This window comes from Saimiri boliviensis, chromosome 8 (genome assembly GCF_048565385.1).
Source record: "Saimiri boliviensis isolate mSaiBol1 chromosome 8, mSaiBol1.pri, whole genome shotgun sequence".
NCBI lineage: Eukaryota > Metazoa > Chordata > Mammalia > Primates > Cebidae > Saimiri > Saimiri boliviensis.
In genome coordinates, this window is record NC_133456.1 from 29,906,727 (window position 1) to 29,932,417 (window position 25,691).

Genomic DNA, 25,691 nt, shown 5'->3' on the forward strand with positions numbered 1-25,691 from the left:
TTCTAATGAAAATTTAGCCTCCAAGTAGAGATCTGCTCCGAGTATATTCACCATATTTCAAAGAAATACCAAAAGTTTTTGGGCAACAAACAGTCCATAGTGATCACCATGTTATATTAAGTTCTATTTAAGGCACTTTGAGTATATAAAGAATAGACACAGTCTTACTTTTAAGGAATTCCCAGGCAGATAAACTAGAGAAGAGCTTAGCTATTTCTAATAGAAAACCTAAAATAGATGTATTTTTAGTTTAATAAAATTTAATTTTAAATTAGAAGAATGAAATTGAATGAAAGGTGTGATAATATAGACAACATGCTGTTTTGAATATAAGAAATACTATTGGCAGATATTTTTTTTTCTTTTTTATTATACTTTAAGTTCTGTGATACATGTGCTGAATGTGCAGCTTTGTTACATAGTATACATGTGCCATTGTGGTTTACTGCACCCGTCAACCTATCACTTGGGTTTTAAGCCCTGTACACATTAGTTATTTCTCCTAATGCTGTCCCTCCCCTTGAACCAAACCACTTGGCTCCCTGGCTTCAGCCACCCTTCCAGGGGAGTGAAGTTTCTGTCTCACTGGCATTCCACGTGCCACTGGGGTATGAAAAAAAAAAAAACTCCTGCCCAAATGGCCACCCAGTTTTGTGCTTGGAATCCAGGGTCCTGGTGGCGTAGAAACTGGAGGGGATCTCCTGGTCTGCTGGTTGTGAAGACCATGGGAAAAGCACAGTATTTGGGCCGGAATGCATTGTTCTTCCTGGTACAGTCTGTCATAGCTTCCCTTAGCTAGGAGAAATCCCCTGACCCCTTGCGCCTCCCGGGTGAGGCAACGCCCCATGCTGCTTCAGCTCACCCTCCATGGGTGGTATCCATTGTTCAACCAGTCCCAGTGAGATGAACCGGGTACCTCAGTTGGAAATGCAGGAACCACCCATCTTCTGTGTCAATCTTGCTGGGAGCTGCTGATTAGAGTTTTCCTATTTGGCCATCTTGCCAATGGACCCATTCTTTTTTCTCTAATCTTACCTTCATGCTTTATTTCATTAAGTTGATCTTCAATCTCTTATATTCTTTCTTCCACTTGATCAATTCAGCTATTGATACTTGTGTATGCTTTATGAAGTTCTCATGCGATATTTTTCAGCTCCATCAAGTAATTTATGTTTCTGTGTAAACTGGTTATTCTAGTTAGCATTTTCCGTAATCTTTTTTTAAAAAATAATTTTTATGAGATATACTCCCCACCCCCCTCCTCCCTCCTGTAACCTTTCATAAAGCTTCTTAGCTTCCTTGCTTTGGATTAGGACATGATCCTTTAGCTCAGAGAAATTTGTTATTACCCACCTTTTGAAGCCTACTTCTGTCATTTCATTAAACTCATTCTCCATCCAGTTTTGTGCCCTTGCTAGAGAGGAATTGCAATCATTTGAAGAAGAGGCATCCTGGTTTTTAGAATTTTTTCAGCATTTTTGTACTGGCTTTTCCTTATCTTTGGATTTATCTACCTTTCATCTTTGATGCTGATGACCTTTGGATGGGAATTTTGTGGGGGTGCCCTTTTTGTTGATGTTGATGTTACTACTTTCTGTTTGCTGGTTTTCCTTCTAATAGTCAGGCCCCTCTTCTCAGGTCTGCTGGAGTTTGCTAGAGGTCCACTCCAGAGGCTGTTTCCCTGGATATCACCAGCAGAGGCTGCAGAACAGCAAAGATTGCTGCCTGCTCCTTCCTCTGGAAGCTTTATCCCAGAGAGGCACCTGCCTGATGCCAGCTGTAGCTCTCCTGTATGGAGGTGTCTCCCAGTCAGGAGGTGTCTCCCAGTCAGGAGGCATGGGGTCAGGGACCCACATGAGGAGGCATTCTGTCCCTTAGCAGAACTTGAGCACTGTGCTGGCAGATTTGCTGCTCTCTTCAGAGCCGGCAGGCAGGAATGTTTCAGTCTGCTGAAGCTGACCCCAGAGCCACCCCTTCCCCTAGGTGCTGTGTCCCAGGGAGATGGCAGCTTTATATATAAGGCCCTGACTGGGGCTGCTTACCTTTATTTAAGAGATGCCCTACCCAGTGAGGAGGAATCTAGAGAGGTAGTCTGGCTACAGTCAGTTTGCTATGCTGTAGCGAGTTCCACCCAGTCTGAACTTCCCAGTGACTTCCTTAACCCTGTGAGGGGAAAACTGTCTACACAAGCCTCAGTAATGGCTGATGCCCCTCCTCCACAAAGCTCGATCAGTCAATCCAGTTGACTTCAGACTGCTGTGCTGGCAGCAAGAATTTCAAGCCAGTGGTTCTTAGCTTGCTGGGCTCCATGGAAGTGGGACCTTGGCTTCAGCTCCCTTTTTAGGGAAGTAATGGTCTGTCTCTCTGGGGTTTCAGGTGCCACTGGGGTACAAAAAACAAAACAAAACAAAACAAAACACCTGCAACTAGCTCAGTGTCTGCCCAAACAGCCACCCAGTTTTGTGCTTGAAACCCAGGGCCCTGGTGGTGTAGGCAAGGAATCTTCTCATCTGCAGGTTGCAAAAACATGGGAAAGTGTAGTATCTGGGCCAGATAGCACAGTCCCTCTTGGCTTCCCTTGGCCAGGGGAGGGAGGTCCCTGGCTCCTTGCACTTCCTGGGTAAGGTGATGCCCCACTCTGCTTCTGCTCCCTGCTGTCTAAGCAGTCCCAATGAGATGAACCAGGTGCCTTAGTTGGAAATGCAAAAATCACCTGCCTTCTGCATTGGTCTCTCTGGGAGCTGCAGACCAGAGCTGTTCCTATTTGGGCAAGATTCCCCCCCAGCAGAGAATTTAACTCAGTGGTAGACCATATGTTTTCCATATAATCGGTTACAATTCCATTTCTGGTATCTCCACTGTCATTTTATGGGACATTAGCACTAAATAAAATTTGCTAGATTTAGTTTTAATTTAGGTTAGTTGAAGCCACATGAACTATAGGAATTGTGTTGGATTTGATTTTTCTTGTTGGTTGTGCCACAAACTAACTCTAGGTTCTATAGTAAATCACTGGATTTTACTGTATCTCATTTTCCTCGTTTGTAAAATCTGTCTCCTTAATAGCTCAGATCATTATAGAAGCTTTATCTTTTATTCAAATCACCTTTATTTAATATTCCCATTTAAGAGCATTAATAATTTTTTCTTATATATTATTAAAATTATATATTAATATGTTATATAGACATATATTTGGATGTTATTTTCATTAGAAATATACTTATTCACTTAATTCCTTTCATTTATAAAGTCCTTCAGTACTTTTCACAATATTTTTCTTTCTTTATTGTTGTATTTTTATTGAGATAAATGATTCATTGACAGCAATGAGAATTACCATGCCCTTTCTGATATATCTTTAGGTAAAACTCTGGCAGAGATAGTTTACTGAACTAAAAGAATTCTTCTACTGTGACTTTTCTTAGGGTTTTTTTTTTTCAATTGTTGTATTCAAGTCAGCATGTGTCATTTTACTTAAATATTTATGTAGCTTTGTGTTAGAATATTAGGAAGAAAATACTCTCATTATTATAAAGAGTAATCATGGCAATCATAAGATATTTGCTGGTCTCATCATTCCTTTTTACTATAGTACAAACATTCAGGACGTAGATAAGATTAGTGACCTTTAACTAACATTCTACTAAAATTACATGGCCAATAAATGACAAAATTATAAATGGAATCTATACCTCTTATTTCTCCTTGTGGCTCTAATTTATAATAATTTCTCACCCTACTTTCCAGAAAGGAAGAACCAGAAAAAAATTGTCGTTTATTTGTTGACTTAATGTTGATTGAACATTTACTATGTGTCAGAACTGTCCTAGAAACCAAGTTTATAGTGGGGAGCTAAATGACATGATCTCTGCCCTCCTAAACTTATGAGTAGAAACTGGAACTGAAATACACTATCAATAATGCCTCGCATGCTGACATCTACATTTGAATATTGCAGTTGTTTTCATCCTGGTTGCATAACCAAATCAGCCACCTAACTTTGTGCAAATACAGATATCCAGCCTTTGCCTTTGGAGATTCAAATTCAGTACATTTGACCTGAAGTTTGTTCATAGATGTATTTAAAAAGCTCAACAGGTGATTCTGATGCATAGCAAGTATTCAGAAATCCTATTGTATCAACTTGTAGTCCTTACACTACTTACATGGCTTTATTTTATCTGGATAACAACCATTTCTAATAGATATTACTATCCTGTAACCATAAGTTTTACAATTAAGAAACTAAAGGCAACAAAATCATGTTCCTCATAAATAGCTAAGTTAGATCCAGAAACTGTATCCTCTAACTCCCCAGAGAGAAGTCTTCTTAAAAAAAAAAAAATGATAGAAAAGTAAACTGGGCTTATCTTTTATGTTAAGGCTGAAGAAAAAGATGAATTACTACACTTTTTCCAAATTGTGAATGATTCTCTCTTCTGGCTTGTGGGAGGCCATGTTGAACTTATTCAGAATGGTAAGAGAAAAGATGTTAATGTAACTAATAGCTATTGTAGAGTCAACTGCTAACGGTTTGATCTTTTTTTCCAAAAATAAATGCCACATTAAATATATAGATAACCACACTGAAATGAAACCATGTTGAAATAAGCTTACATTTTTTTTTAGAATGGATGTTCCAGTTTTACACAGCCAACATCGACAATAGCTTTTTCTGTTTAGCAAATCTAAGATAAAGATAAATTATAATTTGAATAGTTTATTCCTGAAAATAACTTTTAAGCTTAAAAGATTGCAGTATTTTAGACCTACTGTGAGAGAAATCCCTACATTCAGGGTGGATATGATTTAACTAATATAGCCTAATTATCCAAATAAGTGTAAGCTTTTATGTAATGACCTTTTAGCGAACTTGGAAGTTATAGGATATTTTTGTTTACATTGAGAAACAGAAACATATATAAGTTCTGTATTGTGTTTTCTTAAGACTGAGAAAATAATTCTTAGTGACATTGATGGCACTCTTTCTACTCTCTTGAAAAATTTCATCTAATATAGATGCAACACTATAAGAATTTTTTTAAGTAATACTTGAACTGAAATTTTACTTGGAGCTTTTCTCCTTAGAATCATGCATGCACATAATTTAGAGAGTCAAGTAGTCCCGTAAGGATGATTAAAACACACAGACAATCCCTGGCCCTTATGCCCATTCCATTTCCCATTTTCCAAAGGCAACTACTTTCAGTTAGTATAACTAATACCTTTGGTAGTTATGCTCAGTTATTGAACATACAGTGGAATGGAAACTGACATTTATTAGAAACATTCCCTGTTCTAGGACATTTTACATTAGTTCATGTTGAGAGCTATTATTTCTAGTTTTACAAATGAAGAAATGAAGAAATAGTTTCTAAGAGGTTAAGCAACTTGTGTAAGTATCCAATGCTAAATCATTATAACTGACTGCTTAGAGCTTAAAGATTACAAATCAATAAAAGGAAATTTTTGTAGTTGATGTATTCATTATTATATAAAACAATGTGTCACAAAATTAAATTTTTTAAGGATATAAGCAACCAGTTATAGTCATCTGTGCCATTTCCATCCCCTGATAGTCTGTCTTTGCAAGAAATTTGTTTTTATTCACTGAAATTCATTGGTAGGAAAATAGATTCAGATTTAGGATATGTTATTTTTGATTTAAAGAGAGATAACAATAGACTTTAGCTTAGTATTTATGCCTGTTCTCTGACTATATTCATAAAAATGGAATGATTTATTTATGTCTATTTAAAATTACCATGAATTTTACATCTTAAAATCTCCTTTATGGTAGAGTATACAAAGTCAGAAAGTTTAGCAGAAATGGTCTACTTTGATTTGGTTTGAAAAGAACAAAACCTTCCTTTGTTATCATAAAATTTTTGTGTTAATCTTTCTTTTTTTTTTCTTTTCCTTTAGTACTACGAAGTGATCATTTCTTACACTTACTGCAAGCTGACAATGTCCAAATAGGATCTGCAGTCTTGACGGTGCTACAGAATATACTACAGATCAACAGGTGACATGAATTTATAAAATGTTACTGATTTTTTTATTTTTTTAATCAGAAACATTACCAATTTTATTCCAATTTTGCTAAAATTGATTGTATGTGATTTGTATATAATGCTTAAGCTCCCTCACCATTGTCTTTCAGAAAAAAAATTGATATACTACAAAAGACTGGAAATTTATTATCAAATTGATACCTTATCCAAGAGCTTAAGAAGGTTTTAGCGCAAATCTCAGCCTTAAAAAAGAGAATTAGTGCGATATCTGAAGAAAAATATTGAGATCACAACAAAAAATGTTTAATCACATTTATTTAATAAGCTTCAAGATTGATATTTTTATAGATGGTCAAGAAGGGTGTAAAAGAAGCAACTGACAATTATTCAGATTAAAATGGAAGGGCAGAGTATACACAATTGAAATAATTCATTCTTTTAGTTTACTATGAATTTATTATGCAGCTGCTATGTCTGTCATTGCAGTTATAGAGTTGATTAAGTTATAAACCTTGTCAAAGAGCTTACAATAGAATGGAAAAGACAGACACACAAACATCATTATATCATAATACATTAAGTTACAATGTTAAGGGTGAGCATAAATGTTAAAGGATCTTCTATCCCAAACTGAGGGGAGATGGTTCCTGGAGAAGGTAATATCTGAGATGAAACTTCAAAGATGATATATTGGCCAGGGAGGAAAAGGAGTAAGAGAAAGCAGTATTTCCAGGCAACATAAGCAAAAGCACAGAGATAAGAAACAACATGCTGAGGATGAAAAGTAGGTACAAATTCATTGTTAGGATTTAAAGTTCCGTATAGGGAGGTGGCTAGCAAGCTCAGTTGAGATTCAAAGTCATGAATTTATATGCTGTGTTAAGTAAACGAAGTCTTATCCTATAGGCCACGGGACCATTGAAGATTTTTAAAGTAGATGAAAGTAGTCAGATTACATTTCAGTTTTGTCACTCTGGTGATTATACGAAGGAAAGATTAAGGGGAAGAAAACTCTAGACAAAAAAGGCAATCATACTAATCCAAGTGAAGTAATGAAATCTTGTCCTTGGGCATTGGTACCTGGGAAATGAAGTTTTTAAAATAATGAATTATATATAATTATCAGGACTTTACTTCCACTTCTGATCAAGATGGAATAGTGGGATGAAAAAAAGGACAAAAACATGAAACATAATTTTTTGAGTAACGGGACATCAGTCAGTGAAAGAAAGTCAGCCCAGAGAAAAAAGAATAAACGAGGTGAATCTTAGAATTGCTGTATCAGTATTGAGAGAGTTTCCAGGTTAAAGTATATGTAGAGGCATCCCAGCCAACTTGAATTGAAGCGATCTCAGAATCTGGAGAGAACAAGATGGCTAGAGTTCACAATACAGAATACTAAAGAAGAGACCTATACACACAGAGAACCCCAGAGATCTGCAGAGGGTATCCTTCAAGTATTAAGTAGAGTACTGATCTGCACATACATGTAAGGAACTACCCAATGCCAGGGAAAACAATAATCCCAAAGGATTAATACGAACAGTGCAAGGAGCTCACACAGGGCCAGAAATAGTGCCTGTTTCTAGCAGCCAAACTGGAAAGCTTAAACGGTGGCTGATAAAGAGTGGGTCATTGGATACAATGTTCAGGAAGGTTTTACCCAGGAATAATTAGCATTAGAATGAGCACTATTTCAGATCATAAAAGCAAGACCCAAAAGGGTCAGACTGTTTCCAAGTAACTTAACTGCATATGGTTATTGAACCTGCCTTTATTTGAAAATCTTTTTTTATTGTAGGTTATTCAAAGGTAGGAAGTTCACTAGAAATGGTTATGCTTTCATTTGGCTTTAAAAAAGATGAGAAAAATCTCACTTTTGTCATCACAGAATATTTGCTTTGATGACTTGTTTTTTCTTTTTCTTTGTTACTACAAAAAGACTGTTTCTATCAAACTGATAGATTCTACAGTTATGACTGTGCTACAAAATATACTACAATTCAACAGGTGATTTCATTTTGCTGGCACTGATTTTTTTTTTTTTTTTTTCTGATCAGCCACAATAAGATAAAATTCACAGTATCTTGCCTGTAAAGAAGTACTGGGCATGCAAATAAATAAGAAAACAGAATCTAAAATAAGAAGAATTAGTTAATCAAGACTGATACATATGTTGGAATTAACAGACAAGGATACCAGTTATTATAACCATATTCCATATATTCAAAAAGTTTAACAGAGACATATAAGACTCAATGTGAACTTCTAGAGATGAAATCTACAATATCTGAGATGAAAAATACACTGGATGGGATTAACAGCAGATTAACACTGCAGATTAGTGAACTTTAAGGCCTCTTAGTAGAAACTATCCAAAATGAAACAAAAAAGAAAGAAGAAAAGGAAAGAAAAGCATATCAGTGAACTGTGGGACAACTTTGAGCAACCTTACATAGGTGTAATCAGAGTATGCAAAGTAGGCAGTAGGGTCAGAAAAAAAGTTTGAAGCTGAACATTTACCAAATTTGATGAAAACTGTAAACTTAGAGATTCAAAATGGTCATCAAACCCCAAGGACAATAAATATGAAGAAAATTCCACATGGAGGCACATCATAATCAAAATGCTCAAACCAGTGACAAAGAGAAAATCTTAAAAGCAACCAGAAATGAAAAAACATTATATAGAGAAATAGAGATAAAGATGACAGCAACTTTCTTATCAGAAGCAACACAAGTAAAAAGACAGTTGAATACTAAAAAAGAAAACTGTCAAACTAGAATTTTATACTCAGCAGAAAAGTATTCAAAAGCAAAGATGAAATACTTCTTCAGAAATCGCCAGCAGACCGACACTACAAGAAATATTTAAGGAAGTCCTTCTGCCAGAAGGAAAATTGATCTACATAAAGAAATAAAGAGTATCAGAAATGGCGATTACTTAAACATATAAGATTGTTTTTCTTATATTATTTTAATATATCTATATTTGCCTATACAAAAATAATAATGTATTTGAGAAACATGCAGAAGTAGAATGTATTCCAACAAAGGCATGAAGGCTGGGAGGAGATAAATGGAAGCATACTGATGTGAGGCTCTTATACTATACATGACGTGGTATATTATCACTGTGATAAGTGATGAGACTGTGATACATTGATACATACTTTGAGCCTCAAAGCAATGAAGAAAATAGCAAAACAAAGAATTTACAGCTGATAAGCCAACAAAGGCAATAAAAATGAATCATTAAAAAATAGGCAATCCAGAAGAAGACAGTGAAAAAAAGAACAAAGGAGAAACAAAGCCCAGTGGTAGATTTGAACCTATCTATATTAGATATAAATGTTGAAAAACTAAAGTTAAAAGACAGATTGACAGATTGGATTTAAAAAGTACAAGCCTACTACATGCTGTCTACCAGAAATGCACCTTAAATATAAAGACACAAATAGGTTAAAAGTAATGGGGTGGAACAAGATACACCATGCGTATACTACAGAAAGTTGAAGTACCTGTATTAGTATCAGATTAAGTTACAGAACAAAGAATATTACTAGTGCTAAAGAAGGTTATTTCATAATCATAAGAAAGTCAGTTCATCAAGAGGATGTGTTTATTGACCTAATAAAGTTTTAAGATATACTAACAAAAATTGACAAGAACTGCAAGGAGAAATAAATCCTCAATTAAAGCAAAAGATGTTAATATGCCTCTTTTGATAATTAATAGAGTAAGTAGACAAAAAATTAGTATGTCCACAGAAGATTTGAACAGTAATATCAACCAATTTGACCTAATTGACATTTTAAAAACATTCTACCAAACAGTAGCAGAATACATCTTCTTTTCAAATGCATATGGAACATTTACAGAGAAGGATGCATATTCTGGGCCATAAATAAAGTCCCAAGAAACATAAAGGAGGCCGGGCACGGTGACTCACTCCTGTAATCTCAGCAGTTTGGGAGGCCGAGGTGAGCAGATTGTTTAAGTCCAGGAGTTTGAGACCAGTTTAAGCAACATGGCAAAACCCCAGCTCTACAAAAAGTATAAAAATTAGCCAGGCATGTTGGCACGTGCCTCTAGTCCCAGCTACTGGGGATGCTGAGGTGGGAGAATCACTTGAGCCCAGGAGGCAGAGATTGAAGTGAGTTGAGATCATGTCATTGCACCCCAGCCTGGGTGACAGAGTGAGATTGTGCCTCAAAAAAAAAAGAAAAAAGAAATGTAAAAGGATTTCAGTTATACAAAGTATGTTCTCTGGCCTCGATGGAGTTAAGTTGGAAATTGGTACCAAAAAGATCTCTATAAAGTCCCCAGATATGTGGGAAATAATAACATTCATCCAAATAACTCATAAGACAAAGAAGAAATGAAAAGTGAACTTAGGCATTATATTTAAGTGAATGGAAACAAAAACACAGCGTGATAATTTCTGGGGAAATTCTTAATGAAATCAGAATAACACTTAGGGGAAATTTTATATCACTAATGTCTATGTATTAGAAACGAAGAAAAATCTCAAATCATTGACCTCAGCTTTCCCCTCTAATAAAGTAGGGGAAAAAAGGGGAATTAAACTCTAAGCAGAAGAAAGAAAATAGTAAAGTTTGAGAAGAAGTCAGTAAAATAGTAAGAAAGTGACAGAGAAACCATACACTGGTTCTTTGAGAAGATTGAAGTTCTTTGAGAAAACAAATTAAACCATAAACTGGTTCTTTGAAAAGAAGAAACCTGTAGCAAGATTAATACAGAAAGGAAAAGAAAGAATACAATGACCAGTCTCAGGAATTAGAGAGGTAACATCACAAGAGTCTACAGATACTAAAAATATCACAAGGGAATAATATGAAAAACTTTATGCTCTCAAATTCAACAACTTAGATTAAATGGACAAATTTATTGAAAGACACAAACTACCAAAATTTACTCAAGCAATAGATAACCCAAATATACTCTAGATAGCTATAAAGAAAACTTCAATTTGTAGCTAAAAACTCTCCCACAAAGAGAACTCCAAGTCTGGATAGCTTCTTCACTAGTAAATTCTATTAGGCACTTCAGGAAGAAATAATAATCTTAAGCAAACTTTTCTAGAAAATCAAAAAGGAGGAAATACTTTTCAACTCATTCTATGAGGTCACCATTGTCCTGATACCAAAACAAAGCAAAGATATAAGAAAAGAAAACTACTCATCAGTATACTCATAAACGTAGATATAAATGTTCTGAACAAAATTTTAATGTCAAATGCAACAATATATTAAAAAGTTAATACATCATTAATAAGTCTGGTTTATCCTGGGATTTAGGGCTGGTTTCATATTCTAAAGTCAATCATTGTAACTTATGTTAACAAGCTAAAAATGAAAAAAAAAAACATAACAGTAGATACAGAAAAAGCTTCTGACAAAATCTGTCATCTACTGATTTTAATTTTTTTTAACAAAAAGCCTTTCAGCAAAATTGTAATAGAAGGGAAGTTTCTCAGAAAGCAAATCAGTTGTTAACTGGGAATAGAATAATAGGGAAGACAACAAGAGAGGGACTACAGTGAAATACAAGGAAGTTTTGTGGGGTGATGGATATATCCATTTTCTTGTTTTATGTTGGTGAAACATGTCAAACTGATGAAAGTATATGCTTTACATATGTGCAGTTTGTGATATATCAATTATATATATATATATATATATATATATATATATTTTTTTTTTTTTTTTTTTTTTTTTTTTTTTTTTTGAGACGGAGTTTCACTTTTGTTACCCAGGCTGGAGTACAATGGCGCGATCTTGGTTCACCGCAACCTCCACCTCCTGGGTTCAAGCAATTCTGCCTCAGCCTCCTGAGTACCTGGGATTACAGGCACGCACCACCATGCCCAGATAATTTTTTGTATTTTTAGTAGAGACAGGATTTCACCATGTTGACCAGGATGGTCTCGATCTCTTGACCTTGTGATCTACCTGCCTCGGCCTCCCAAAGTGCTGGGATTACAGGCGTGAGCCACCATGCCCGGCCTCAATTATATTTTTAAAAAGCTATTAAAAACAAAAATTATGAGGACTTGGTGAATGTTTTGATATGAGGTAGATAAAATAAAACGTGCAGTCAGGTATGATACCAAGCTTTCTATATTGATTAGACAGACTGTGGTATGTTGAATATATGAGGAGCTGGTTTTGTGAGACAGATGATGAATTCAATGTTGGTTATGTTGTGTATAGGTAGTTTAACAGTCAGTAAAAGTATCTATATAAAGACTTACGCACAAATGTCCATTGGGGTTTATTTGTAATAACCAAGGACTAGCAATAATTCAAATGTCCATTAGGTGAATAAGTAAACTGACTTCTGCAAGAGATCTGGACTAGAGTTACAGATTTACAAATCAGCTTATACATGGTAATGAAAAACATGACGAAGACAAGATCAGTAGGAAGTATGAACAGAGAGAAAAGAAATGGCTTGAAAACAGAGTATTGGGGAATAACCTTTTAGTGTTATACTGGGGAAGTGGAGTCCATAAAGACAAATGAGAAAGAGTGCTCAGAAAAGTATGGGTGGAAGATAGAGGGGAGACCAGAACTTTGTATTACAGAAGCTGAATAGGTAAAGAGTATCAGATACAAACAAGTCTAGGAAAATAATCACATATAATATATATGTGACTTGACATTTGGAGGTTATACTGATGAAATGAACTTATCAAAGATAATATAGTGAAATAGTAAAAAAATGAAAACCAGATGCAGTGGTTTGAGAAATGAGAAGTGAGGTAGTGGTGACAGAGAATTTTGGATTAAAAGAGAAGCAGAGAGATAAGATGGTAGTTAGTGGTATAGAGAGGATGTCTTTAAGATTAGGAAGTTGAAGAGCATCTAAAAGCATTTAAACTAGCATATTAACGTTATAGCACAAACTCACAAACTCTTGGTAGGATATGGTGTAAAGATGTGACCAGATTGGGACAGGGATATCTGTGGAAGGCTTTCTGAGATGAGCATATTTTTTAATCTGAGTTTTGAATGATGTGATAACATTGACTGATGGGAAAGGGTGAGCATCCTAGGCATAGGGAATACTATTTAAAAGACACAGTGGCACAGAAGTAAATGTCAGAGATTCTCACATATTTTGATTGGGTAACTTTATAAAGTCTTTCAACCTGAAGATTTTTACATTTAAGGTATCTTGCTGATCACTTTTTCTCGTAACAAAATTATTTTAGTCATTACTAAAGTAGAGTTTTCAAAAAGCTCAAACATGAGTCTTACACAAATATAAATTTTAACTGCTCAAAATTTTATTCATCTCATTAACTAATGAGGGAACAAGTAAGATATCTATACAGGTTCGAAGGAGAATTTGAGGAAAATAGATTTATGGAGTTGCTTTGTCAAAGAAACATAGAAATCAATTTGCTGTAGATATTTTTTTAATTTGCTAATTGGAAAATATGGCTTTAATGTCTTATAAAGCAATGTAGCCTTTAGAATTACCTTTGTCTACTGGACAGAAATCATTTGTATTGCTTTGAATAAGATTCTGTTTACATTGTTCTTAGATAGGAATCTTTGGCATTGTTTTCTACCAGCCAACCTCTATTTTTACAGAATTGTAAAATATTTTAATAGTGAGTAGAAAATAAAACAGAGGTACATATGCCTAGAAAATCACATGCTCCTTAAGGGTGTAAGTGAAAGGACACTCACTAACCCCATTCTTTTGACTAATTCTAAGTTTTAAATAATTTTCCATGACATCAGTAATGCAAGGTGAGATGTTAGTATAATGAAGGAAATACCAAGGAAAGATTTAAGTTTCTCCTATATTAAGAACATGATAGAATTCCTATGGCATTTTTGTCTTTGTACCTCATTTAACAATTAACTGTGTACTTGTCTTGATTTCACTTTTATCATTGCCTTGAAGCTTTTGAATTATTTATTATTTAATATTTTGCACATTTACCTTTCCTCCTTGATTTGATTGAAGGATTCTCTAAGGAGAGGTCCTTTGACTACTTTGTATTCTCTATTGTACCTAGCACACATGGTACCTTGCACATAGCAGAAATTCAATAAATATTAGGTGACTGAATATGATATATTCTTGGAATCAACCTATGTATTTTTAAAAGTGGTTATATTCTTGGATCAGGACACAGTCTAGCATTAGGTTACTGAATCTTTTATTTTAAATTTGTTGTGATACCTGTGCATCAATTAGTAATGGTACTTTTTAAAATTTTTTTCTATTAGTGGTGATTTACTCAGAATAGGAGGAAAAGCCCTGCATTCCATTTTAGATGAAGTTATTTTCAAGCTTTTTTCAACTTCCAGTCCAGTCATAAGAAGTACTGCTACAAAACTCCTACTGTTGATGGCTGAATCCCATCAGGAAATTTTGATTTTACTGAGACAAAGTGCCTGCTACAAAGGTACTGCATTCATTCTTTCTTTTCATGGGATTCTCAAAAAGAAAATGTTTATTGATGGTTTATGAAAAACAAAATTCTTATATTTTGAAGAGTTAATAACTGAACTATGTAGATAAAACTCACAACAGATACCAATTCAGAAGACAGAGTCTTTATATAATCCAGCTGTCTTCATGTCAATACAGATGGCATGTGGTAGGTACTTTGTTGGTAAGGTTGCAATACATATTTACTCCCTCTCTGACGAAAAGGTTGTGTGTTGAATATACCATATAGTATAGTAAAATAATGACCAAAAAGATCAGTGACCTTATCAAGACCAGTTTTAGTGGAGAAAATAGAGTTGTGCTTGAAAGGCCAGTAGCCCTTTTGGTATTTTGAACTATTAATAATTACTCAACACTGGCTTTTCTCAAAAACAAATAGAAAAAATTTGCCTTAACTCCAAAATCAAATACATATGTGAATTAAAAGTCAGAAATTTTGAGGATGAAAGGAGTCAGTATATTTCTGTTCTCATATAATAGCTTCGATTTAATTGAGCATTTACTGTGTGTCAGGCACTGTTCTATATACTTTATATGCATTAAAATATTTAATCTTTACAACAATCTTATGGGATAGATACTTATCCTTATTTTGTAGATACAGAAAGAAAGACATGGTAATGTGCCAAAGATATATATTTATATATATGTATTTGTAATTGCCAAGCAAAGTTTTATGTTATCTTTGTTTTATTTCTTTGCTGACCAGAGCCATGTATGTATTATAATCTATTTTTCTTATTTAGTGTGGTTAGGAAATGGGTTTTATTTCATTAAATATACTTATTAATATAGGGTTATACTATATGGGAATTTTTAAAGGTTATAATATACTATGATGCATTTAATACCTAAACAATTAGAAAGTCTTTATCATTCTTGATGATTTTGAAGACATTGTAATAATGTACCTTGTATTAGTCATTACTGAGGGTATTGTAGGAATAGAGAGGGAAAGTACCAATAATAGAGCTCTTTAGTTGATATTGTGCCAGATAGACATTTTTCAATTCTGTAATTGGATTGCTAAAGAAATGTGAATGTCCAACAAGTCTTTATAAAGGAATTTTATAATGATTGGATCCTTCTCCCTTTCTTTGATGTATCTCAATAGCAGAACTTATTCAGGTTCCTGAAGATACTTTACAATTGTTAATACTGCTGAGAACTTGGGTCTTGAAGAGAGTATAAAGCATTAAAAGATTCATATAGTGGTTTCCCTAATTATACACTAGAGGGCAATTTTGCCTTACGTATTTATTTTGAATACATATATTATAATATATCATTTCTACATAACCTGGAAACAGTACTTACTTTGTACCTTTTACTACTACTGTGTATTATTTTGTCATGAAAATGTACTATCCTAGTGTTATAGCACTTCACCTAATAGTAATATTTCTCAGTTAATAGTGACTCATAATAATCTGCATAAATGCTTCCACAGGGCAAGCATTTACTGAATATGTGTTTATAGTAATTATCTTTACAATGTTTCTATTTAAGACACTTATGTTCAAACAAAGAAAAAAAACTATCTCTACTTTTTGATTTACCACAGTTATTCTATCCCCCTCAACCTAGAAGTCTGTGAGAAAAGGTAAATGAAAAATCATGTGATTAATCTTGTTTTCATTTGTTTTTAAGCCAGACTTTTTAGCCTCAAATTAATACTGATTAGATAACAAAATCATATTTTATTATTATAATAATAGTTGTACCCTTTGCTATTCCATTTCAGGACTCAGACGTCTACTAAGTAAACAGGAAACTGGGACAGAAGTCAGTAAAGAACTTAGACAGCTCGTAAGCCTTTTAAGCCCAACGGTCTATCAGGAAGTAGAAGAGCAGGTATTAAGTTACCAAAAAAAAAACTTGCATGATATTTGCTGACTGTATTAAACCTTAGTTTTCCTTCAATATTCTTCACTTACTTTCTCTTAAAACTTCAAGCAAAATACCCCCAAAATAGAAATATCTTCAAAATTTTTACTCAGCAGGTTGAGGCAAGAGGACTGCTTGAGTCCAGGAATTGGAGACTCCCCTATGATCACACCCGTGAATAGCCACTGCAGCCCAGCCTGGTCAACATAGTAAAACCCCATCTTTAAAATATAATTTTACAAAATTGTATCTCTCTGCTATTCAGCCTGCCCTAAAATGTAATTTCAGTCTCCCATTTACATCTGCTTATAGATACTGCCACATCAGTTTTATTCAGCATTTCTCATGAAAGCCCCATCTCTGATGTTTATCTTCTTTTATCTATAAGCTATTTAAACTTTTAAATTTCTTTTTCCAAAAAATCTCTGATTGTAGCAAACTATATTTATGATCGCCTATGGCTACCCTTCTTGTTCTTTGAGATACAACAATGATGCCTTTCCTTTGTGTAAGAAATACTATTAATAAAAAACATTTAGAAATTTGAGGCAGCAAGTTATTGATTATTTCATCATACTTCCTCTAGTATACTCAAAATGATGGCTTTAAATAGCCCAGTCCAATAGGAAGAGGCATATACCTTTCTGATTTCCAGATAAAGACTCAAATATGGAAAACATCTAAAATGACTAAAGATACTTTTTAATTGAAAAGGAAAGGGTGACATTGTATATCCAAAACCAAAAGGGCAATAAATTTAAAAATACAAGCAGAAACCATGAAAAGAAGTCTGGTAAGGCAGGGCAGTGAATTGGAGAGCCTGGAAGAAAGAGTACAGAAGAAGGGAATTTCTTTTTTCATGTATATATGAACCAGCAAGAATTTAGGTTAATCTCAAAATTATACATGTGCTCAAATTCATATTGATTAGGTAACAAAATCATAAAATTATATTTTATTATTAATAGTTGTACCCTTTGCTATTCCATTTCAGGACTCAGAAGTCTACTAAGTAAACAGGAAACTGGGACAGAATTCAGTCTAGAACTTAGACAGTTTGTTGGCCTTTTAAGCCCAATGGTCTGTCAGGAGGCTAGCATTCCAAAGGCTTACAGAACTAAGCAGAGATTCAAGCAACCATCCACAAGGATCAACAGAGCTTATAGTTTGAACCTAACTAGGTTGATTGCCTATTAAATAAAAACATTAACATGTTATCTCAAAAAGGATTATGAAAGGTCAGGCAGAACTGTGAAATCTTTGAAAAGGAAATGGAAGTGAGATTATTCAGGGAGAATTTGGAGCTAACTAGATATATATTTAATATGTTCTAGAAATTGCCTTACTAAGCCTAACATACCTCCTTTGGGAGGTAAGGTTTAATATTCTTACCCATCTTGTTAGAGCTGGAGATTAATACTTGCCTTGACCTGATACTTTAAGAGGTAAACTTAAAAAAAAAAGACCTTCCTAGATATATCTCTAAATTATTTTTAATTTCAGAAACTACATCAAGCAGCATGCTTGATTCAAGCCTATTGGAAGGGTTTTCAGACAAGAAAGAGATTAAAGAAGCTTCCATCTGCTGTGATTGCTTTGCAGAGAAGTTTCAGGTAAAAAAAATTTGGTGAGGGGATTGATGATCAAAGAACCTTACTAAAGTATAGTTGAATTGAAATTCAGGTGATTTTTGTTTTAATTTCCTAGTTTGTTTCTTTTATCTTTTCAATTTTTTTCCCCATACGTTTCCAATACTCCAATAACCAGATGTACTTTCAAAGCAAAGGACATAACACAGGAATCTGATGTATCAAATATACAATTTTATCCACTTAAGAAGATATTTATGGGAGCCAAGCCTACAGAGGGAGCCAGTGATAGTTATATTATTAAACCCTCAAAGCAGCAGTTATCATAATTGTGTTTATATAATTATAAAATAACATATGCATAGATACGAATTTAAGTATGTTAACTATTTTCCTGAATAAATATGGCATGGATGAATATGGTCATTGCGTTATGATATAGTTTGTCATTTATTTCAAGTAGACAGAAAAGTAAATACTGAAAACATAGCTCACTTTCTGAAATGATTAACCAATCCAGATTCTCAGAGGTGACAGAACAACAAAAAATGACTCAGCTTCTAGATTATGTATGATAAAGAAGAACTGTTTCAGAGGTGACTTTTTCATGCAGCCTAACTTAAAGCCAAGCTTTAGTTCACTAAAATAAAACCAGCATTTTACAGAAGTCTATTTTTTAAAGAAAACTGAAACTTCTTTTAATAACTGCAGATGCATTTTTCAGTTATAAAAACATTTAAAAATAGCTTTGTTTTTAAAAAAAAAACATTTAAAAATAGTTCAATGTACCATGTAGTCACAGGGTTGGAGATATTAAAATCACTCTGGGTGTGAATATTGTTGGTAGCAAAGAAAAGAATTAGTAAAGAATTAGTTTTTAAATATATATCAAGTGCCTAGTATATACCAGGTGATCCATCCCCTGACAGTTTAACAGATTCAAGTTTGTATCTCACTTCAGCAATTTATTGGCTGAGTGAACTTGAACAATGCCCAAACTCTCTTAGCTTCAAACTTCCAGTCTATAAAATGAGAATAATAGTTCATACACTTGTATTATCAATATAATGTAAAATTTCAGATAATACGAAGTTTTTAGCATATTTCTTAGAAGATGGTAGGAGGAAAAATGCACATGGTACACTTTCAGTCTTTGAAAATACACAAATTTAGCTAGACATATACATGCATTAAATAGATAGTACTAATGAGATGCAAGTATTATCCATCTATTATTACTCAAAGTTTATTCCCTATCTTACAAGCTGGGTTTTTTTTTTTTTTAAGGATTTCTGTAGTTAGATAAATTTCAGAAATACTGAGTACTTTTTGAGTCACAGTGTATATTTTCTACCCAAAGCATTTAAGTTGCTCTTGGTATTGCCTTCTGTGGTGAATCCAGAAAGAGTAGGTATTACTTAAGGATTCTACCTGCTTTCATTCTTAGTTATCTGTCATCTTAAATTTAAAGGTAACCCTATACATGGATTCACAGCTCTAATGTTTAGTCCCACAATAGTTGCCAAATTTGTTTGTATACTCTTTCTATATTAAAATCTTTATTTAAAAGTAGCCCAGGATTACAGATTTTTTCTACTTAGAAGTGTAACTGTGGAATCTAATATTCCATTATTTTAAAATAGAAATTCCATTGCTTTCTTTATGTGACAAGAAGAATTATAAATACTTCCATTAAAAAAGATAAGCTGTGAAGCAAAAATGATTTAAGTCTCACAGTTTGTTTGTTGCCTTTCCAGTATTTTGCATTTCAGGTCCCAGAATATACTGAAATGCAGTTCTAACCTGTTGGATTCTATTTAATTTTTTAATTTTCAGTTTGCTCCAGTTCAGCACCTTCCCTCTTCTATTAGTTGTTACAGTTCATGCAAATGTCTCTTGCTTCCTTTGTAGCTTGGCTTTTTTTCAAAGGTTATTTCTGTCTTTTTGTGCTCAGGTCTTATCTCAGTAATTTGCCCCTCCCATGGTTTTGGGAGAGGGACTGCCCACCAGTCATGCTTATGGGTCCATTATTGATTAGTGTGTTTTAGATTCAGCAAGAGGCATTCTTTTATAGTCACACCCTTGCTAACACACTTTCATAGTGGTTTCTTTTTTATTTAGTCATTTCTCATATTTAGAAACTTTATGGTCTCTTAACCACTCTTCTTCAGTTAGATTTTCTGAAGCAGCTAACAGCTGATCTAGTTATCTTAGAGAAACCTCACAATTTACCTACCTCTGTCATAGTGCTGATTTTTAAGTATTTTAATTACATTTGTTGATTTCCCCCTGAAACTGAGTTTCTTAAATGCAGTAGTATCTTTTTCTCTCTCTCTCTCTGAAGCACAGTGTTTTGGCAGCAGAAAGTTTGGTCAACTCCCACTTTAATGGTTAAAATTCATATTATCAAATGTGAATCATGGAATTTACTTATTTTCAGAATATGATATCTGATCAGTCATTTCATTTTCAGGAGTATAATACACATGCCAGATGATCCAGTTCCTGCTAATTCTTACAGAGTAACCAGTTGGAAGAATAATCCTTTAATTTTTTAGTGATTATAGAAACTCTTAACAAAATTAACTAGATGTTATTTAATAATAAATAGGGGAATTACATTCACAATCACATCAGTTCCTAATAAATGTTTTTGAACATGAAAATAAAACATATGAATCCAATAAGCACACCTGTTTACAATTTAGTCAGTATTTAAATCACCAAACCTCACTTTTATCCTGTCTTTCTGATTTGTATTTTACCTTCACCTTCATGCTCCATAGTCTTTTCATTTTTCCCATATTTCATAGCCTACATGCCTAAATTGTTTCCCAAACCCGGTTTTCTGACAGATTAAATATTCTAGCAATGCAATTTTAATGATTACTCTGTTTTCCATATTAATAGTATATTTAAAATATTGAAAATGTAGCGCTGGACATTATAATCTATAACCAATTAGAAGTTAGAAACAAAGGTAGTTTTTTGGTATTACTGTTTGTTCTTTTGAGGCAGAATCTCACTCTTTCACCCAGGCTGGAGTGCAGTGGTGTGATCTCAGCAACCTCCAGGTCTCAGGTTCAAGCAATTCTCCTTCCTCAGCCTCCTAAGTAGCTGGGAGTACAGACACACACCACTACACCTGGCTAATTTTTGTATTTTTAGTAGAGATGGGGTTTTACCATGTTGGCCAGGCTGGTCTCTAACTCCTGAAATCAGGTGATCCACACACCTTGGCCTCCCAAAGTACTGGAATTGCAGGTGTGAATCACCGTGCCTAGCCAGAGGTAGTTTTTTAAAAAAACAGTTTGAAAGGAGACTCTGCTTAGAGCCTGCTCTCTTTTACCCTCTGTGAATGGGTAAAAGATAAAACATTATTATCTGCATGCTATATAACCCAGAAGTTTTGAGGTGAAGAAGTTCTGTAGAAGAGGCAAGTTGCTATCAGCTATTCTTTGGGAAGGGAGAGGCCCTTACCTACTTCATTTCCAACTTTCACAAAGAGAAAGAGCAAGAGACACTTAGATCTATTCAACTAGCCCTACATCTTCTCTAGAACCTTTTGATACACCTACACTTTTGAGGTCTTCTCTACTTTTGATAATACGGTTAAGAAAGAAGTTTCAAAACAAATAAATCCTCTACTCTGTCCTAAGTAGAAAGCTAGAGAAAATTTAAGTTGTAATTGATGAAAGTTAAGAATTTTTGAGAAACAACCACAAATACAAAATTTTATCAAAACAATTTAATCAAAATAATTACAAAATTGTATCAAAATAAACTATTTTGAGTTGAAAATCATCATAATCCTCTCTAACTATACTATAATGACGTCTGGCTTTTTTTTTTTTTTTTTTTTTTTTTTTTTTTGAGACGGAGTTTCGCTCTTGTTACCCCAGGCTGGAGTGCAATGGCGCGATCTCGGCTCATCGCAACCTCCGCCTCCTGGGTTCAGGCAATTCTCCTGCCTCAGCCTCCTGAGTAGCTGGGATTACAGGCACACGCCACCATGCCCAGCTAATTTTTTGTATTTTTAGTAGAGACGGGGTTTCACCATGTTGACCGGGATGGTCTCGATCTCTTGACCTCGTGATCCACCCGCCTCGGCCTCCCAAAGTGCTGGGATTACAGGCTGAGCCACCGCGCCCGGCTGACTTCTGGCTTTTAAGAGTACAGAGTTGGCCGGGCGCAGTGGCTCAAGCCTCTAATCCCAGCACTTTGGGAGGCCGAGGCGAGTGGATCACGAGGTCGAGAGATCAAGACCATCCTGGTCAACATGGTGAAACCCCGTCTCTACTAAAAATACAAAAAATTAGCTGGGCATGGTGGCGTGTGCCTGTAATCCCAGCTACTCAGGAGGCTGAGGCAAGAGAATTGCCTGAACCCAGGAGGCGGAGGTTGTGGTGAGCCGAGATCGCGCCATTGCACTCCAGCCTGGGTAACAAGAGCCAAACTCCATCTCAAAAAAAAAAAAAAAAAAAAAAAAAGAGTACAGAGTTATAGTCAAGGTACCACATTTGTTTACATTTAATTCTAAGAAAAAGATCTAAAAGAAAATGTTCTTGAGGGACACATAAAAAATTAAATTTATACAGTTAAACTTAAGTTGTTTACTCTGCCTCTCTTCTTATTCTTGTTTTCTTTCTCTATGGATATCTGAAAGCATCTTGAGTATATTTACTGTAAACTGACCACTTGTAGTCTCCTTACATAGTGATATTGGAAGCAACAAAAATTAGGAATGGCTAAGGAGAAATTTTGATGAATAAAAACAGGTAATATGGAAATGATAATTATATGTTTGTGGCCACATGAAAATTTTCATAACCAGTTAGAAAAGTAATGTTCAGTTGTCAGTAATTGAGAAGTAGGCAGAAGAAGAAAATAAAGACCAACTGTAATCACATTATACAGTAAAAATCACTTGAAATTTTAATGTTGTTTAATTATTTATTTTTCTGTGTAAGTAAATATAAATTTTTTGACACAATTTGGATATCATTCTTCTATATCCTGATTTTCTTTTTAACCTGACATTAGATCATCGGTGTATTCTCATGTCACTAAATATTCTTTGAACATATTGTTTTTTCACAGTTTATAGCATCCTATCCCATCAGGTGAATGAACCAGTATCGATTTATCTAACTCCCTGTTGTGAGACGGAAAGTTTGTTTTCAACTTGTTACTGTTGTAATACTGTGGAGAACATTTTTTAACATAAATTTGTACGTATATATCTGATTATTTCTTTAAGAAAATTATTTCTAATGGAATTAATTGGTCATCATTTTTAAGGCTTTTGATTTATATACTTCAAATATTTTTCCAGACTTTTAATGCATGTATCCAAATAGTTCTCCAGAAAGGTTGTACAACAGCAGCAGGTGACAAACTATTTTATCGTATCTTAGTGACACTAGAAATTACCTTTTTTATAAAATTATCTTTTTACATTTATTTGATTACTAGTGAGGTTATATATTTTTTCATACATTTTTTAAACATATGATTTATGAAAATTATGTATAATACACTATTTATATCACAGATCTAAACGAACAAAGATGTTGCTGGAGATAAGTAGGAAGAAGGAAGAAGAGGACCTCAGATTACAATTGCAACTTCAAAGACAGAGAGCCATGAGACTTTCACGAGAATTGCGGCTGAGTATGCTGGAAATAGTTCATCCAGGTGAGTGGCAGTATTACATTATAAATATAAGAATATTTAGCTTATCTTTTAACAAACCAAGTTTTCTAGCTACATGATGATTTTTTAAAAATTTGGACTTTTGTCCTTTTTGTCTATTTTTCAGATAAATTTTATTAAATCTTCTGACTTCAAAAACAGTTACTTTTTTTTCTGATTCAGACCTATTCATTGATGATGAACAATCTCCCCACCAGTTTTCTTTTCTTATCATTCAGATAAATTAGAGAAACACAAAAATTTATGCATAAAGATAGCTGTTAGAGACACAAAGAAACTTGAATTGAAATAAGGAGTTGGAATATTATTATATTCTGCCATCAGAACTTAACTTATTCCTTAATACAAACATTGTGACATCTTCTTGCCGCCTTTGAAAGAAAGCTGAAATTAATAATAAGGTGTGGTCTGGGAGCTCTTAGTGGTTTCAATATTCTTTTTTTTTTTTTTTTTTTTAATTGCATTTTAGGTTTGGGGGTACATGTGATGAACATGCAAGATTGTTGCATAGGTACACACATGGCAGTGTGGTTTGCTGCCTTCCGTCCCCTCACCTGTATCTGTCATTTCTCCCCATGCTATCTCTTCCCACCTCCCCACCCCCCCGCCCCTCCCCCATTTCCCCCCAACGGACCCCAGTGTGTAGTGCTCCCCTCCCTGTGTCCATGTGTTCTCATTGTTCAACACCCGCCTATGAGTGAGAATATACGGTGTTTGATTTTCTGCTCTTGTGTCAGTTTGCTGAGAATGATGGTTTCCAGGTTCATCCATGTCCCTACAAAGGACGTGAACTCATCGTTTTTGATGGCTGCGTAATAGTCCATGGTGTATATGTACCACATTTTCCCTATCCAGTCTATCATCGTTGGGCATTTGGGTTGGTTCCAGGTCTTTGCTATTGTAAACAGTGCAGCAATGAACATTCGTGTGCACGTGTCCTTGTAGTAGAATGATTTATAATCCTTTGGATATATACCCAGTAATGGGATTGCTGGGTCAAATGGGATTTCTATTTTTAGGTCCTTGAGGAATCGCCACACTGTCTTCCACAATGGTTGAATTAATTTACATTCCCACCAACAGTGTAAAAGTGTTCCTATTTCTCCACATCCTCTCCAGCATTTGTTGTTTCCTGATTTTTTAATAATCGCCATTCTAACTGGTGTGAGATGGTATCTCAATGTGGTTTTGATTTGCATTTGTCTGATGACCAGTGATGATGAGCATTTTTTCATATGTTTGTTGGCCTCCTGTATGTCTTGTTTTGTAAAGTATGTGTTCATATCCTTTGCCCATTTTTGAATGGGCTTGTTTGTTTTTTTCTTGTAGATCTGCTTTAGTTCTTTGTAAATTCTGGATATCAGCCCCTTGTCAGATGGGTAGGCTGCAAAAATTTTTTCCCATTCTGTTGGTTGCCGATTCACTCTACTGACTGTTTCTTTTGCCGTGCAGAAGCTGTGGAGTTTGATTAGGTCCCATTTGTCTATTTTGGCTTTTGTTGCCATTGCTTTTGGCATTTTGGTCATGAAGTCGTTGCCTACACCTATGTCCTGAATGGTTTTGCCTAGATTTTCTTCTAGGGTTTTTATGGTGTTAGGTCTGATGTTTAAGTCTTTAATCCATCTGGAGTTAATTTTGGTGTAAGGTGTCAGGAAGGGGTCCTGTTTCTGCTTTCTGCACATGGCTAGCCAGTTTTCCCAACACCATTTATTAAACAGGGAGTCCTTTCCCCATTGCTTGTTTTTGTCAGGTTTGTCGAAGATCAGATGGTTGTGGGTATGTTGTATTTCCTCTGAGGCCTCTGTTCTGTTCCATTGGTCTATATCTCTGTTTTGGTACCAGTACCATGCTGTTTTGATTACTGTAGCCTTGTAGTATAGTTTGAAGTCCGGTAGTGTGATGCCTCCTGCTTTGTTTTTTTTGCTTAGAATTGACTTGACTATGCGGGCTCTCTTTTGGTTCCATATGAAGTTTAAGGTGTTTTT

At 34.6% G+C, this 25,691-nt stretch overlaps 1 protein-coding gene across 4 annotated transcripts in view; it reads left to right on the top strand.

Moving 5' to 3' along the window:
* The window catches only part of IQCB1 (IQ motif containing B1), a 71,987-nt gene that overhangs the window by 15,674 nt on the left and 30,622 nt on the right, over window positions 1-25,691 (top strand). For all 4 annotated transcript variants that reach the window (XM_074404269.1, XM_074404267.1, XM_010352406.3 and 1 more), the window contains 6 exons: window positions 4,387-4,480; window positions 5,929-6,028; window positions 14,290-14,468; window positions 16,260-16,369; window positions 17,906-18,015; window positions 23,546-23,688. In XM_074404269.1, the coding sequence (XP_074260370.1) occupies window positions 4,387-4,480; window positions 5,929-6,028; window positions 14,290-14,468; window positions 16,260-16,369; window positions 17,906-18,015; window positions 23,546-23,688 (736 nt within the window). The remainder of the gene's footprint in view (window positions 1-4,386; window positions 4,481-5,928; window positions 6,029-14,289; window positions 14,469-16,259; window positions 16,370-17,905; window positions 18,016-23,545; window positions 23,689-25,691) is intronic.